The following is a 15,251-nucleotide window of genomic DNA, read 5'->3' on the forward strand; positions in this document are numbered from 1 at the left end:
TCCGACAGAGCATAAGACATCATGGAAAATAGCCACAAAGGAAGGCTGCAGAGACTGACCACATACCTAGACCCAGACGAAAGCCCCAAGCGACTCTCCCACTCGTACGTACTGGACGAGCCTATCCAAACTGGCAGACGTATCTAGATAAATGTTGGCCTGCGTCGCATCTGGATAGTATCGATTGAAGGATAACATGCCCGCGCCCAGAGAAAACGTGAATGCTATCATGTGCCACACCTAGAATTGTGAACACCTGCCTGCGTGGCACTCAGAGGGAGTTGTGAATGTTAGCATGCCCACACCTGGACGGGTCTCTAGACAGCAGCCTGCGCCGCATCTGGATGAGGGTGTGAGGGTTGGCATGACCACACCTGGATGGAGTCCCAACCATTGACCTGCGCCGCATCTAGATGGGAATGTGAGGGCCAACAGGTGTCACACTCAGACAGATCTATGAATGTTAGCATGGCAAAGGTCAGGTAACCCACTAGCCAATATAAGCTCTAACTCTGCATACCTATCCCACTCAAAAAACTCACAAAACCATCTCTCGCACAACAAGCTGCACGCACTTCACAACACCGCAACAACACATAAGCCGGAACAACAGCACACGCGGACTGACCTTGATCCGATACCTGCACCAAAGCTCAGCACCCGGTGTATACTGAGTTTTAGCTGCCAACAGAACACCACTCCTCTCACTATCCTACTCCCTTCTTTACCTTACTAACCCATCCCACCTTTATCGTTTACAGATCCGCCTGAGCGCCTGGGGACCAATTCCGTTGGTGACAGTGCGCGGTACAAATACCTTTAACATTTAACATATGCTCTGAGTTATTATCTCTTAAATGCAATTGTTTATACTTCTGGCAATTCTCACATTTCGTTCTACTTTGTGTATCCCTCTATCAGCTGGGTTTTACATAGCATAAAGCTAAACAACAGCAGGGCCTCTCCTAACTTAGCATAAATCAGATTGATTATTCTTACAACAGCAAATATTATTGATGTTTGTTTACCCACCAAAAGGTGTGCCTGAAACGTGTTGTTGTCAAGAGCGGCATTGCCACACACAAATCGCTCCAAATAACAACACTTGAGCAAGTGAGCAGCCTCACATACCAAAATAAGGTGTTTCCGAGTCTCTTGGGTTGTCGATTGCTTGGATAGATGGCATGTTCTAAGGAGGCGAGGGATCCCTCTATGCGGACCCAGAGCTTCAAGCGTACATAAAATATTAAAGTGGAAGTGCATGAATTTCATGCAGATGTTCCTGGGAAAGTATCTAAATATGCAGCTAATGTTTTGAATTTCCTTATGACAAACTTATAATGAGAATAAACTTTATATTTCATCCAGGTGTCATGCTGCTCTACCCAATTATAATGAGATATGTTCAGCTTTACCCTATCCGGATAATGTTTATCAGACAGTTAGATAGATATAATATGGAGGGTGTAACTGGAAGGACAGGAAGAAATGGCAGTGAATACAGGTTGGGGAGAGAAAGTCAGACCCAGATTAATATTTTGGTTGGTCTACAGCTGTGCTCCGGTTGAAGCTATGTTACCATACGTTTCCCACTATCTGATCTTCACTATTGTGCATCTTGGTCTGCATTGTCATGATATCCTTGAAATCACACCTACCCCGGCATTTCAGTCGAGCACAAAGGGGGTGAATGCCCTCGGCACGGGATAAGAAGAAGCTGTAACAGTAGGTCCCAGTATGTGCCTGACTCTAGAACCTCAGAGGGTGAACTGGTACGATTCTAGATTAGGTTTTTTGGAGAATGGAACCTTGGCAATCCTTCAGAAAGGTCAAATTTAGTTATGTCACAACTTAAAATGGTGAGTCAGCCTTATTCGTAGACTCTAGACATCAAGTTACTTTTTTATATTGGGAATTTATGAGCAATTTTTTCAAATATTCCATTTGATAAATTATGGTTTAGTTTGCATTTTAATGCCTATGGATTCTTTGCACTTTATAAAAACAAAGATAGTGGATTATAATTTGATTTCATAGCATCATTATAGTTAAGGTAAAACGATACTTTACATTAAAAAAAACAAAAAAACATTTTACTCTGTAAGGTTTATCGCGTTGATGAAAGTTGGCCGAATTTGTCAAGCAGTTGATTTGGTCAACAATAACCCCTCTCTATCAGTGGATAATTTGGAGAAATTTACAGAATTAACAAGGAGGCAGTGTTATATACAAAAAAATACATCTTTATATATACTTCCTCTAAACAGGTCAGACAAACTCTGTTCTTACAGGGCAATAATGCTGGGTCAGAAAATACAAACCATGTCTACTATTATGTCAGGAGAGAACTGTTGACTCAATTGGTACGTGCCAAGTGTCACGAGGCCAACGAGTATCACGCCACCTCTTACGTTTATATAATGACCATGGGTGTCTTCTTTTTATTTCGCAACTTGTTTTATACTTTTCATGTGTTTCATGACTTATTTGTACTCTGGGCTTCATTGCCCTGGGATGTCTGTCGGTACAGCATCATTTATACGTGGTATACTCACCTACATCAGGCAGTCGTCCTATGGTTACGGAGTTGATTTCGCCCTCATGGAGTGGATCTTGTAGGGTCGTTTCTATTTCCTTGTTTCCTATTCCCTTTCTGCCATTGTGGTTTCCCACTTTTACTTTTATTCAGAGCCTATCCTTGTCTTTCAGTTGCCTTGGCATTTCCTGATTATAAACCCGGCATTTGCAGCAGGTGTCTAACATAACAGAAGGGATGTGAAGTGGCACAGAAGCATCCAAAAGAGAAATAGTACTGTGGGACCAAAAGAAAATAAATGTCCAATGAGGTTCTATAAAAATACAAAAACTTTAATGAAACTAAAAATACACACACCTAATAAAACCCCATAAGGGACCACAAGAGAATGCAGACTTTGGAAACAGGTGCACTCTGGGTTTGAAGACGAGGACAGACAGGCAATAATTACTTCAGAAAAAGTTCAATGAAGAGGCCTTGTAAGAGTGCAGGCATTAATGTTACTAGGGCCCTATGAGGCATAACCACTTCAGATACTGATCAGTTGTGTTCTTTGAGCTTGGCAGTGGTGAAACGTGAGAGCTTTCTGAGGCAGGGATTTGGCATTGGGTTGGTGAGTAGGTCAACTGGGTCCAACACGCTGTGTGGTTCACAAGCAGCAAAAGCACTGGCAACAAAGAGGCTTGGGACATGTAGGCAGTGGCCGGGCCAGCATAACTCACAGGCAGTTCCAGGTGGGTACCAGAACACAGAGCTGTTCCTTTGTTCCTGGGTTGCTGTGTGACCCAGTTCAGCATTCCAAATGATAAGGCAAGTCCTTATGCTTCATCTCCTGATGCAGAGGGTTTGTCAGAGAGCACTTGAAGAGCTGCTTCTTCCAGGAACCATGGGTACCAGTGTCTCAGCAGGCAAGCAGGTCTAATTGCAGCCACTTCAAATGTTTCCCTGGAGTTGGTGGGGGCAAGAGCTTGTTCCTCTTTTGGAGGCGTGGGTCTTCACCTCTATGGCATAGGACTTTGAAGCAGGCTCTACTCCCAAGCATCATCCAGTCGAGTCCTTCTTCTACAGTAGTCCAAAGGTGACCCATAAGTGGAGGGTCTTCTCCACGTATAAGGGTTTATACAGGTAAATGTCCACTGCAGATTGGTGCCCTTCTAGCCAGTGCTCCAGATAAGATTTTGGAGTGAGAGTCTTATACTCCCTATTTTTTTAAGTTGGGAGAACAATGTTTTTTAGGGAGTACAACAGTAAGTCCTCTTTCCAATGGCAGCAATTTATAAGTGAGTAAACATGTTTTAACTGTAAAACAGAAATGTTTTTATAATAAATAATTGTGTTCACCTAGTTGTTTATACACTTTAAATAAAGTATATTTACCTCTTGATGTCAGGAAGTAATAACAGTGGAGTTTCTTCCTTTGGCAATGTTTGAACTACTGACCCAATTATAACCATGGAGCTGCGTGTGTGAAAACTGAGCCACAACCCCGTGTGTATGTGTTTCCTATTTTCTGTTGGGGGTATACCACTGTTTTCTTTTTTTGGGAGTATTTGCTTAATTTAGGGAGAACAAGTGACTTATCTGCAGGACTTCTTCTAGCCTACTGTAAGGGGTCCAGTACTAGCTGCTGTGTTCTGAATTTTCTGCTTTGTAATGTCATACCCAGCGTGCTTTGCCTGCAGGAAATGGGATGGAGGATGGGAAACCTGGTAACCCTAGCAAAATTCAAGATGGTGGGCACCCTCAATGGAATGTCGTTCTCTCCAGAAAGAATCTAGTTATTATTACCCTAATGTAAGTTCTATTTACCTGACAGGCCTGGCTCAATGAACCAACCCAGGAAGGGCATTTACTTTTTTCTTGGAAGGTGACAACTTCATCCCATGGAAGATAAAGGCACTTGCTGAGGCTGGCCCCATGTGGTTTGTTTTGATGATACACAGACCCCTCACTGTGAATATATATGATTCCTTGACCGGAAGGTCACAAGTAACCAAGATGATAGTAAACATGACTGCAATTGCTTGTGGCTGTATAATTGTGTAATCCCAGCAGTCGCCATGTAAAAATCAGTAAGGGTTTATATATAGATATTAATCTACCACCAGATATCTGGGTCCATATAATTATGTATAGTCATTTCAAAGTTATTCCCATCTTCATTTCCCTCCAAAATGTCCTATGGATTAACACTGTCCTACCACCACTTGTAATCCTGTGGTAAACCTAAAGAACCAGGTGGTGTTAATGGTACTCAAGTTTACTTCCAAACTCATAATGGTGCCCATTGTATCTTCCCAATTTGTTAGCTCTGCCTGTTTCAAAGAACAGTGACCTTTATCTTAACAAAAGGGTCAAATTAATTGCTCTGCTCACAAATGGTATCTATATCTCTTCTCACTGTACATAAAGCTGTCAGGAATCTGTCAGGTAAGGACAAAGGTAGTGAATATGGCAAGGGATATATGCACGATCTCACACAGTGAATAGCTTGAGTAAACAACATGCATACAGGAACCAAGACTCAGGTATAATAAAACCCAGGAGTGCAAACAAAGTGTGACAACAATACAAATATATGAAAAGGGATGTGGGGTAAGCACTTAGATACTCCTTATGACTGCAAGGAAAGTCAGCAAGCTCCTACCCACAATTGCCATTACAGGTTCTGACAGCGCTAAACCCACGTAGAGGGAAAGCAACGACAGATCTGTGATCTAACACTCTTGATGGTATTAAATAAGGAAACTTAAAAACAATACTCACGAGGACGAGAAATACCACTTGAATGTCAGCAAGCCCACAAACCCTGTTGATCAAACAGGGACCCCGAAAGGCTGTAACAGCAATGGGAGGATAACTAAATACATAAGACTCAAGACAAGGGGCAAGTAGGAATAGTGATTACAGAATAGTGAGGAAAACATAGGCATTCACACAGGAGCTAGCTAACAACCGAACACCACACCTAATGATCAATGGACAGTATATGCAGAGGTGCAAGGGAGAACATGGAATGGATTCCAAGAAAAGTAAAGGAACAGGAGCAGGGAAAACGAAATTACAAGGGCAAACTTTCCCCACCCAACCAAGGAAAAGGGCAGAATGTTAATCTAAAAAGAGGAAAGACTAACGCATCAAGTTATACAGCAGCAAAGGACAAATCAGAGAAATATAGAACATAGGCAAACTGGGCTGCACCAAAGGGAAAAGCACTGAGAAATGCTGCCTGCAAACAGGGGAAAACAGAAGGGAAATCTGAGATGCAGAAATCAATTAAGCACATAAATTCAAAATCCAAGATTAAGGAACAAGCAATGGAAATTTCGAACTAGGCACAAGGATAAGAACCAGGAACAAGGGACCAGTCAGAAACAGGAACACTGCATCAATGACCAGCGCTGGACTGAAGCAAACTGAGGCCTGCTTAATGAGCACACGCCGCAGGTGTGCCTATCCTCCACGCAGCCTTGTCCTGCAAGGGTGGAGATGAAGCAGTGGGCCAGGCATTCTGGGAAGCATAGTCATTTGATTAAAGCAGCATACTGGCTGGCAAAAACCTGGAATATATCCGGAAGGGAAGTAGTTTGGCAAATAAGGATTTAGCGCTCCCAATTCATCACAGCATTGTAGCATAAGGTTCGGAAGGAATGTCCAGTAGGGAATAAACCCCAAATCATGCCCTCAAGTGGTGGGAACGGGAGCGAAGGAAGCGGATCATGACAAACCCCAAATCATGCCCCCAAGTGGTGGGAACGGGAGCGAAGGAAGCGGATCATGACAAAAGCAGAAAATATGTTAGTTTGTGCCTTATCCAATTCCACACTGTTCCACCAATCTGCACCACATTTGTCATAGCTACCTTTTAGAACCCTCCAGACATTACTGGCTACATGACATTTAAACAATCCGCCCCGTTCCCTGGATTTCAGCCCCTTCACACATGAGACGGTTGCCTGAAATCGGCAAAACATCAATGTGGTCATAGAAGGATCGGACAAAGATCATTTTCAGTGTCTCGATGCGACAAACAAAAATCCCCCCACAAAGACATTTTTCAATGCCCTAGGACACACCGTTTCCAAGCTATTTGCACCTCAATGCACTGCACCCCACCACGGTAAGGCTACAGGTGGGGAGAGCATACAGAAGGTCCCAGTATGCTGGAGCGCGCCAACTTTCGCCTCCCCTCCACGTCTGCTCCGGGGTGTGTCGGCAAGCTACACACACACATTCTCGATGCAGTTTACTTCACAGTGCAAAGCACATCAAGCGACTCGGATCAGTGATTTTCAACAATTCATAAGCGTGTTATCATGTCTGTCTACAGAACCCAGGCAGAGTACAGGTACTTTTGTTAGTTGCTTATAAAAAGTATCCAACTAGTCAACCTATGCTTTACTTTTCTAACAACACTTCTCTCCGTGGCATAGGAACAGGCCTATCTTGGTATGGGCCTATATGTAAAGCTTAGGGTTTTGTGAATAGTGAAAATCACTAAGTGTGAAAACACATTTGCCAAACCTTAGCACAGTGTATTACAATAGGTAGATGGTCTTAATCAATCATCTTCAAAATCATTCACATTTGCATGACAATTTGTATTGATCAATTCCCTCTCAAATACATGTCTTGCTCTGGGGAAAGTGTCTATTTGTCTGCTTTCAGTTAGTCCATTATTCCCAAATAGCCTGATCTAGAGTCCCTTTAGGACTCAGTAAATGTAAAATAAAATATGTACAATTGAAATGTTTGCATTCTTGCAAAATAGGGCAAGCTTCTTCTGCTCTTGGAATTCCCTGCCCCTGCCTCCTCCAACAGCGATTAGATGTTCCTTAGTCCAGCATATTGTGACCGATTTCCATAATGCTTTTCATATTACCCAAAAATCCTGATTTATATAGTTTATAGATTTTAACCAATTATCCAGCTGCCATTTCGCTACTGTTTGGCAAAGACCCACAAGAGGCAAGCGTCCCAATGTTTGAAACAGTGCAAAAGCTAAATGGATCTTTATTCATTGTAATTGGCACAGAAACAAAACGATGCATCATTCATTAAAGCGTTCAGTTATATGATAAACCTAAATGGGGCTTTGTTATTCCCCGGGCACTTACCCAAAATCCTTGCAATGAGACATCGACCCCCAATGGTAATGTTACTAACTGGCATGTCCCTCCAGAACTACAAAAACAAACGTTATGGACTACAAACCTACCAAGAGTGTGAGGCAGTATTTCACTTTCACAATGTTTAAAATATATTCAGAGATCATGCAAGCAGTTTGCATCTTGGCAGAACAACTAGAAATTAATTTGCTGCTCTGCTAGTTTTCAATAACTCATAACAGGCTTGAATGAGACTGCGGCTTGAAATCATACAGCACCACAGCACGTTTGTACAAAACAGATTTCAATGTTGTCATGCGATAGTCCTTTGGAAGGATGACACTTAAATTCTAAAGCAGTCTAGCATAGTATTTAGAAGCCCTGGAATATCGTGCACTGCACTAATGTCTTAACACGTTTAAATGTTACCTTTCTAAATAGTGCTTTGGAAGCACAACGTGTAGGCGCTTTGTAGCACAGTTCAATGAGGTAACTCAAATGGATTTAGTTTCGCATGTACACATTTGTCAACAACCTCTTGGACTTTAGTACAGTTTCGCGTGTTTGGGACCTGGTTGGCTTTATTCCCAGAGCTGTGATTTGAGAGGTGACTCTAAATATGTGATAAAACTCAGTGGTCATTTTCCATGCCTTCCTCTGCAATGAGAAATCGAAGAAAAGTGTGTTCTGTTTAGACCCCAGAAGGACAAAAAAGGTGGCAACTTCCCCATCTGTGTTGCCCTTTTTCTGTGCCAGTGTTGCCTGGCTTTCAAAAGCTACACTGAATTTAACGTTTCTGTGTTTCTTTACACGTCCAACTTTTAGCCACATACTGCACTTTTAGATACATTTTTGAAGGGTATAATCAGGAGAAACTGCCCAACAAACATAGAAGCACTTCTTGTATTGGGAGTCCAGTGCATGAATTAACTGGTGCCCACTTGTTACTCTAAGAGAGCAAATAGCAGCCTGGCAGGGCTGAATGGGCAGCAGCCTTAACACCAAAGGAAGGAAGGGAAGCCCCCTCTCCAATGGACTCTTCAAGATGACGATTTCAGAGGGGCGTGATGAAGGACTGTTGGAGCTCCCCACTAGAACAGACATGGAAACAGGCCCCAAACAGAACGAACAACTTGAAAGTTTGATTTTCATGTAACAAATAAATCCAAAAGCAATTGCAAGCACAGACCGAATCAATTACTCCAGACAAGTCACTCAACACGAGGGCCGACCCCTAAAACCGGGAAAAGCCCCAGCAACATCAGCACCAGAGCCGGGGATTTAACATGGGAATGGACTCACATGAAACACAAAGAACTCACCCGCAGCAGGATGTAAAGCATAGTCACCCAGGAGAGGGACCTGTCATGTCCTTTCTTAAAAGCCTCCTGACCCTCGCAGCCCTATTAGACCTCTCCTTATGATCTGTGTGCAGCAAATAGAATTGAAGACACTTTAAAACAGAATGCTTTTTTCTCCTGAACTAGCTACCAGACATGGGTAAAAGCACGTGGGTTTGGGTAAGGGTAAGAGGACCAGGGTAATTTGTAAGACACAAAATAGTCACAAACATCATGAACGGTCACAGACATATTAGGAAGTTGAAAGCATCATAAAACTGCACACATTGCATTCATTTGCAAATATAGCGTGACAACACAATTGCAGTGCAGGAGGAGGCCACAGTGAAAGAAAGCATAGCTCATGGGATGACTGAGGGTTGCAGTGAAGGTCCATGTGCATATGGATGGAGGCTCTTCCCCTCTCTCTATCTCTCTCTCTCTTCCTCTGTGTCCCTCTCTCTCTCTCTCTCTCTCTCATCTCTCTCTTTATATTGGGCTGCCAGGGTGCCTGATTCAGAACTCCCTTCATTTCCCTGAATGACATATATGGGTTCTGGGAGACAAACCTTTAGTTTGAGAGAAGGAGCACACAAGCATATGAAAAACAATGGCCTTCATGTCTTCTTTGTTGGAGTGCAAGAGGCAGGTGGGGGCCATCTTAAGCCTCACTCAGCCCTGCACAGATGCTGAGCCCAGAGAGGGCAAAGGATAATGTTCATAGCGCATGCAGGACTGAGTCTAGTGCTTGGCCAACTGCCCCTTGAGTCTACCCCACTTATAACAAGCGGCAAGACTCTAGGGGTCTGAGTTAATAGGCCTTCAATATGTTAATGCAATGCTGGCAAGAGAGGGATGTTGGCCTGCCGCCTATGTCTATAAAGAGTGAACAGGGTTCTCGTGCCCAAGATCAGACCCTCTCACAAAATACACGGAAAACATATATGCAGCCTCCGACAGAATCACATGAACTCACTGGCTGCATATTGCCTCAAAAATACTGTGGCCGAGCCAGCAATCCTATTGGCGCGTATTAGATGCAATAGCGTATTGGTGACCCATCATGTTTATGACTAGAGTAAGCTCTCCTACTAACACAAACTCCACGCTGGTGTCTTATATGGATCCGCTGGCACCCATTGGAGGCTTTGGGGCTTCAGTGTGGGCCACTCTTTGATGTGGCGGGTCTAAAAGCTACTCAGGCGATGGAGCCAAGAGGAACTCAGCGTGCTTTTTCTGTTTTGTTAAGAAGCCTCTATTTTTCCTGACACCACAGTAGTGATGACAAGCTGGAATCTGGCTAGTTGGATTCATATTGCAATAGCAGTTCTGGCTGTCAGGCTAGCAGATTGGCGACTCGTTATTGCTGTAGGATGGGGTAGTGTTCTCAATTAAGATTCAAGATCGTCTGCCTCCACCTGAGGTAAGTGAACTGCTCGGAAGTGCCACCACCGTTAGACCACATTGATGCCACAGCGCCACCTACAAGCTCAAACTATTGCATTAGGGCACTGCTATGTGTGAGATCGCATTGAGTAAGGGCACAGAGTTTACAGGTGTTGTTTGGTTTTTTACCCACCTCTATTGACTGCCCATGGCCATGCTAATCCCTATGGCCATTAACACCCACTACCTGCCCCTCCCTGCCCAAAACACATCCTCCTGGGGTCTCTTTGAGCTCAATCTATCAATCCGAATCATCAAACTTTAGAGTTATTTCTACACAGTCTGCTGAGAGTTAGTGACTTAATTGGAGCATTAAACGGCTAATGGCGTAATAAACATGTCTTAACCAAGTGTGCCAGTTGATTGTTATCTGTTCCATGTACCAAAGTACTGTTAAAAACAAGCATTGACAAAGCCAGTAGTTGGGGCTTATGTGTAGGCATTTGCCAAGCACTGCTATATGTCCAGGTAATCACACCATTTGCCAGCTGTTGTGGTTTTATGGCCAGGTAGCACCATCATATCAGTACCTCCCAAATGCCTAGCCTATACCTAAAAAAAAGCCCAAACTGTTGATTTTACCAATTCTTGGTTTGCATCGCACCAGGGACTGTTGGGTCGCGCTAATTAATTGCGTCAGGACAAAACTGCCGAACCTTAGTCCAAACATCATTCCTTCCAGTATTGTCGGTTGTATGTATCAGTGTTTTCAAAATGAAAGAAAGTAATGGGCTCTTCTTCTTGTGGTAACTGCCTGGCACTTAGTGGCCTGCATCTCAACCGACTTCCGCACTTAATGGTTGCCTTCCTATGGACTCCCTAGTACTTCATCCCTGTGTAGATCCCCACTACTTTCCCTCGTACCCTCTCCCTTATCTCTCTCTTCACTTGCAAAATCCAAATGTTCACAAGGCCTAGTAGGGCCGCCTTTCTTTTCTGTATTTCGCATTTACCATTGTCTTCCGGTTTCCCCAGTTCCCTCCACTTTGCCCTGTGGGCGCTTTGAACCACAATTCATTTGATGTATAAGCGCCTTAAAAAATGCCCAATAAATAAATAAATAAATAATGCTTCTGCTTCATATTTCTTCTACTGCAGTCTTTGTCTACGGAAGTGGTTTTCAGGCACAGCAACCTACCAAAAGGAATAACCGTCAGCTACACGTCATTCTGCAAAAATGGAGCCAATGGTACGGAAGAAGAAGGAAAGAAATGCACTAACATTTCCATTGGAGATGAGGTAAATACATGTACACACATATTCCTGTGCCTTTGACCTAGAGGCCATGACATGTAAGCCATTTGGCAAAAGAGTGTTTACAAAAAACAATAGTAAGAAAAGAAGGGGTAGTGCGAGGATGTTGCCTTAAATCGGCATCACCTACTTGATTTGCTAGCTTTTGGGACCACATTGTAGGAGAGGTGCTGAAACGTCCCAAAATGTGCCCAATAGAAAGCTTGAGGCTTTCTGTGCGGAATTGACCAACCTTGTGAAATTCATACAGGTTTTCCCAAAGGTCGATCCGGTCCTCGGGAGTCAGAGTAGGGTTTGAGCGCCACCATTTACCCAGGATGCTAGAGACTCAAGACAGGGAGTTCCAGCCAATTACAGGTCTAGAGCCATTCTAAACAAGTATTCGCAAAGCCAGCAGTGTTTGCCTTTTGCAGTTTTTATTGAATGTTTCATGTATAGGCATGAATTAGTGTGGACCCCATAAAGAGCCAGCCCAGCTAAAAGAACATACAAGTTGAAGGGCTACTCTTAGGTGAACTGTTAGCACCTGCTGGCTGATTAGATACCTCTAACAGTGGACATCGGCAGTTGAGGCATGAGGTCTGCAGCTCACACAGCCTGCAGCAGAGGCCCATACAATGCGAAGCTGGGCACCAGTTCACCATCCATGCCCATCCATCCAGGTCCTCAACATTCATATCAAAATGTGTGTTAAAGGTGATGCAAAGAAAATGTGAGGACCACAGGTTTCATTAAAAACGTCTTTGTTTTCTGATTCTCTTCATCCTTCTATCTCTCTGTCTCTCTTGTAGCTCTTCAAACGTGAATGGTCTCCTACTCACTTCATCTTATTCCTTCTAAACTGATTTTTTTTTGCTTTCCGGCTTTGTTGCCTCAAACGTATTTCTTCCAACTTCAAGTTCCTCTGTCCGAGAATTAAAGAGCAGCAACAAAGACTTAAAAGGACATGAGCAGACGAGTCATGAGGAGAAAGAGAGAATAGAAGACGGATCAAAAAGTCATAGGTGGATTTTAATGGATGTAGTTGTGAGACAGGGAGGTCAAAGAGAAAGCAGGATCAGTAGAAAAAGTGTGAGAAAATTAGAGAAGATATGAGGAGCTCACAAGCATGGGATGGAAGAAAAGGTCTGGCTTTATGAATATTGAACAGATGAGCTTTGCAGGAGCGCGAAAGAGAGGAAATAAGATGAGTGAAGGACAAGGAACAATCCGAGTAGATGCCCAGGTTACAAGCGGTCGGTGAGATGGGTAGAAAAGAAGGGGGAATGAGATAGAGGATGGTGGGAGAGGGGGAGGGATGGAAGAGGCAGGAAGGAAAAGCACCTCTGTTTTAGAGGCATTTAGGACAAGTTAATGATCAGCCATCACAGAGTGAATGGTCAAAAGACACGAGGATGTGGTAGCATGGACCGCAGAGGAGAAGGAAGAAAAGGATAGAAAAATCTGGGTGAAAAAGGAGTAGATGATAGAGGCAAGAGGAAAGGTATAGAGGGAGAAAAGAAAGGGACACAGGATCGAGCCTTGAGGAATGCATTGATGTAGAGAAAAGTGCAGTGCTACCTGCCCAAGGGACAGAGTAGGTATGGCAGGATAAATAAAATTTAAACCAAATGAGCACAGAACCAGTGTTGAAAGCTGCTGACAGGTCAAGAAGATTAGAAGTGAGGAATGATTAGAAAAGTGAGCAAACAGGACAGAGCCACAGACCGAAAGCAGGGTGGTCTCAGTGGAGTGATGAGGACGAAAACCAGGAAGTAGAGAATTAGATGTGATGAAGGAAGGAACTTGAGAATAGACTGCATGTTGCAAAAGCCTAGCGTGGTAGGTAAGGAGACCTATATGTTGATAATTAGAGGGGGAAAACAAGTCCAAAGAGGGTTTTTTCTAAGAATGGGAAGAAGTGTAGCTTGTTTGAAGGACGGAGGAAAGACAGATGTTTGAAGTGAGATATTACACAAGGAGGTAGGAAAAGGAAGGAGGAGGAGATATAGAAGATGGAAGGGGATCCAGAGGAGCTGAAGTAGAGGGTGCCTTAGCCAAAAATACAGATGTCTCAGATTCTGAGAGAGAAGTGAAAGAGGAAAAAAAAGCCAGAGGAGAACTTAAAGAAGAGAAGACTGGAAAGACTGATGAGTTGTAATAGCAGAAGGGAGAAGAGTAACTTCAGAAGAAAAGTAAGATGCCATGTCATCTGCAGAGAGAGAAGAGGTAAGAGCAGGATCAGAAGGTGGGGGATCAATTCGAGATATGGTTTGAAAAAGACAACGACAATGAGAAGAATAAGAAAGAAGCAGAATGTCAGAATAGAAGCACTGATTAGCTGAGAAAAGGGATGCATCTTGAGTGAAGAGAGGACGGGGCTGAAGAATCTGGGTGGTGTGGGAGTTACACCAATGGCGTTCGGTATGACAGAGAGTACGTCGCAACGAGTGAAGCACCAGAGTCAACCACGTTTGAGGAGGTTTTCAAATGGGTGTGGATAGAGAGGTTGGATACAAAGAATGAAGAGTGCCAGTTAAGGGAGAAGAGGGAGAAAAGGCAGCATTGCAAGCCGAATGGGAGACAAACGCTGGAAGCAAAAGAAGAGGAGAAATACGGGTGTAGATAAAGGAGGCAGTATCAAAGATACGAAGGTCACAGCGATAGAAGGTAGGAACAGAGAAGGAAGGGTAGGAAAGTGTAGATGTAGGAATGATAGAAAAGAAAGAAGATGGTGATCAGAAGAGTAAACAGGAAAAGCAGAGACATAAATAAGAGAGAGCGGGGAAGACAAATTAGGTCAAGGAAAGAGCTGGAAATATGAGAGAGATGAGTAGGGATAGGCAAGAGAAGAGTGGAGAATAGAGGTAAAAGGGACAGCAGAATGAGAAGAAGAAAGGTAGAGATTGAAATTGCCAAGAAAAATGAGAGCGACATTCAAAGGAAGAAGGGCAGAAAGAAGAGCATCGAGATCATGGCAGAAAGAGCTAAAACAGGCAGGAGGGCGATTGATCAACAGAGAAGCCACCGGAAAAGGCCAGGCGAAAGAAGAGAAATGATATTCAAAAGATAAACACAAAGGCAGACCCGGAGGAGAATGAGAGAGTAGAAAAGAGGAATGGTAAAGAATACCGACCGCTCAGCCTGAGAGGCGAGGGGTGTGGGTAAAGGCAGTAGAGGGAGAAGGGAGAGCAGCAGGTTTGGCGGTGTTGACTGGTGAGATCCAGGTTTCTGTAACACATAAGAAAGAAATGTAGATTAAGGCCAATAAATGTGTCAAAGACAGAGTGGGCCTTATTACAGAGAGAGCCCGCATTCCACAGTGCAACATTAATGGGGGAGGGATGATCCAGACAAGGGGGATAGATAGCATTAGAGGGGTCACGAGAGGACAGGTGTAAAGGAGGCGGATGGTATGAGGGAAATTACAGGATAGAAGACAACATGTAGACCAGGAAAATAAAGAAAAAGGCCCAAGAAAAAAGGAAAGTAGGGTACTTGGGGAGGAATGGATAAACAAGCACCTGGATGCAAATAACATGAAAGTCAATCTGCAGGGATTCCTTGGGTGAAAAGTGCAACGGAAGT

At 43.6% G+C, this 15,251-nt stretch overlaps 1 protein-coding gene across 1 annotated transcript in view; it reads left to right on the top strand.

The window, feature by feature from the left end:
- LOC138568811 (uncharacterized) overlaps positions 1–15,251 on the top strand; it is a 317,549-nt gene that overhangs the window by 90,063 nt on the left and 212,235 nt on the right. The window contains exon 8 of the mRNA XM_069646582.1: positions 11,529–11,669. Within this exon, the coding sequence (XP_069502683.1) occupies positions 11,529–11,669 (141 nt within the window). The remainder of the gene's footprint in view (positions 1–11,528; positions 11,670–15,251) is intronic.

The sequence above is a fragment of the Ambystoma mexicanum genome, chromosome 2q (genome assembly GCF_040938575.1).
Source record: "Ambystoma mexicanum isolate Mex_15411 chromosome 2q, UKY_AmexF1_1, whole genome shotgun sequence".
Lineage (NCBI taxonomy): Eukaryota > Metazoa > Chordata > Amphibia > Caudata > Ambystomatidae > Ambystoma > Ambystoma mexicanum.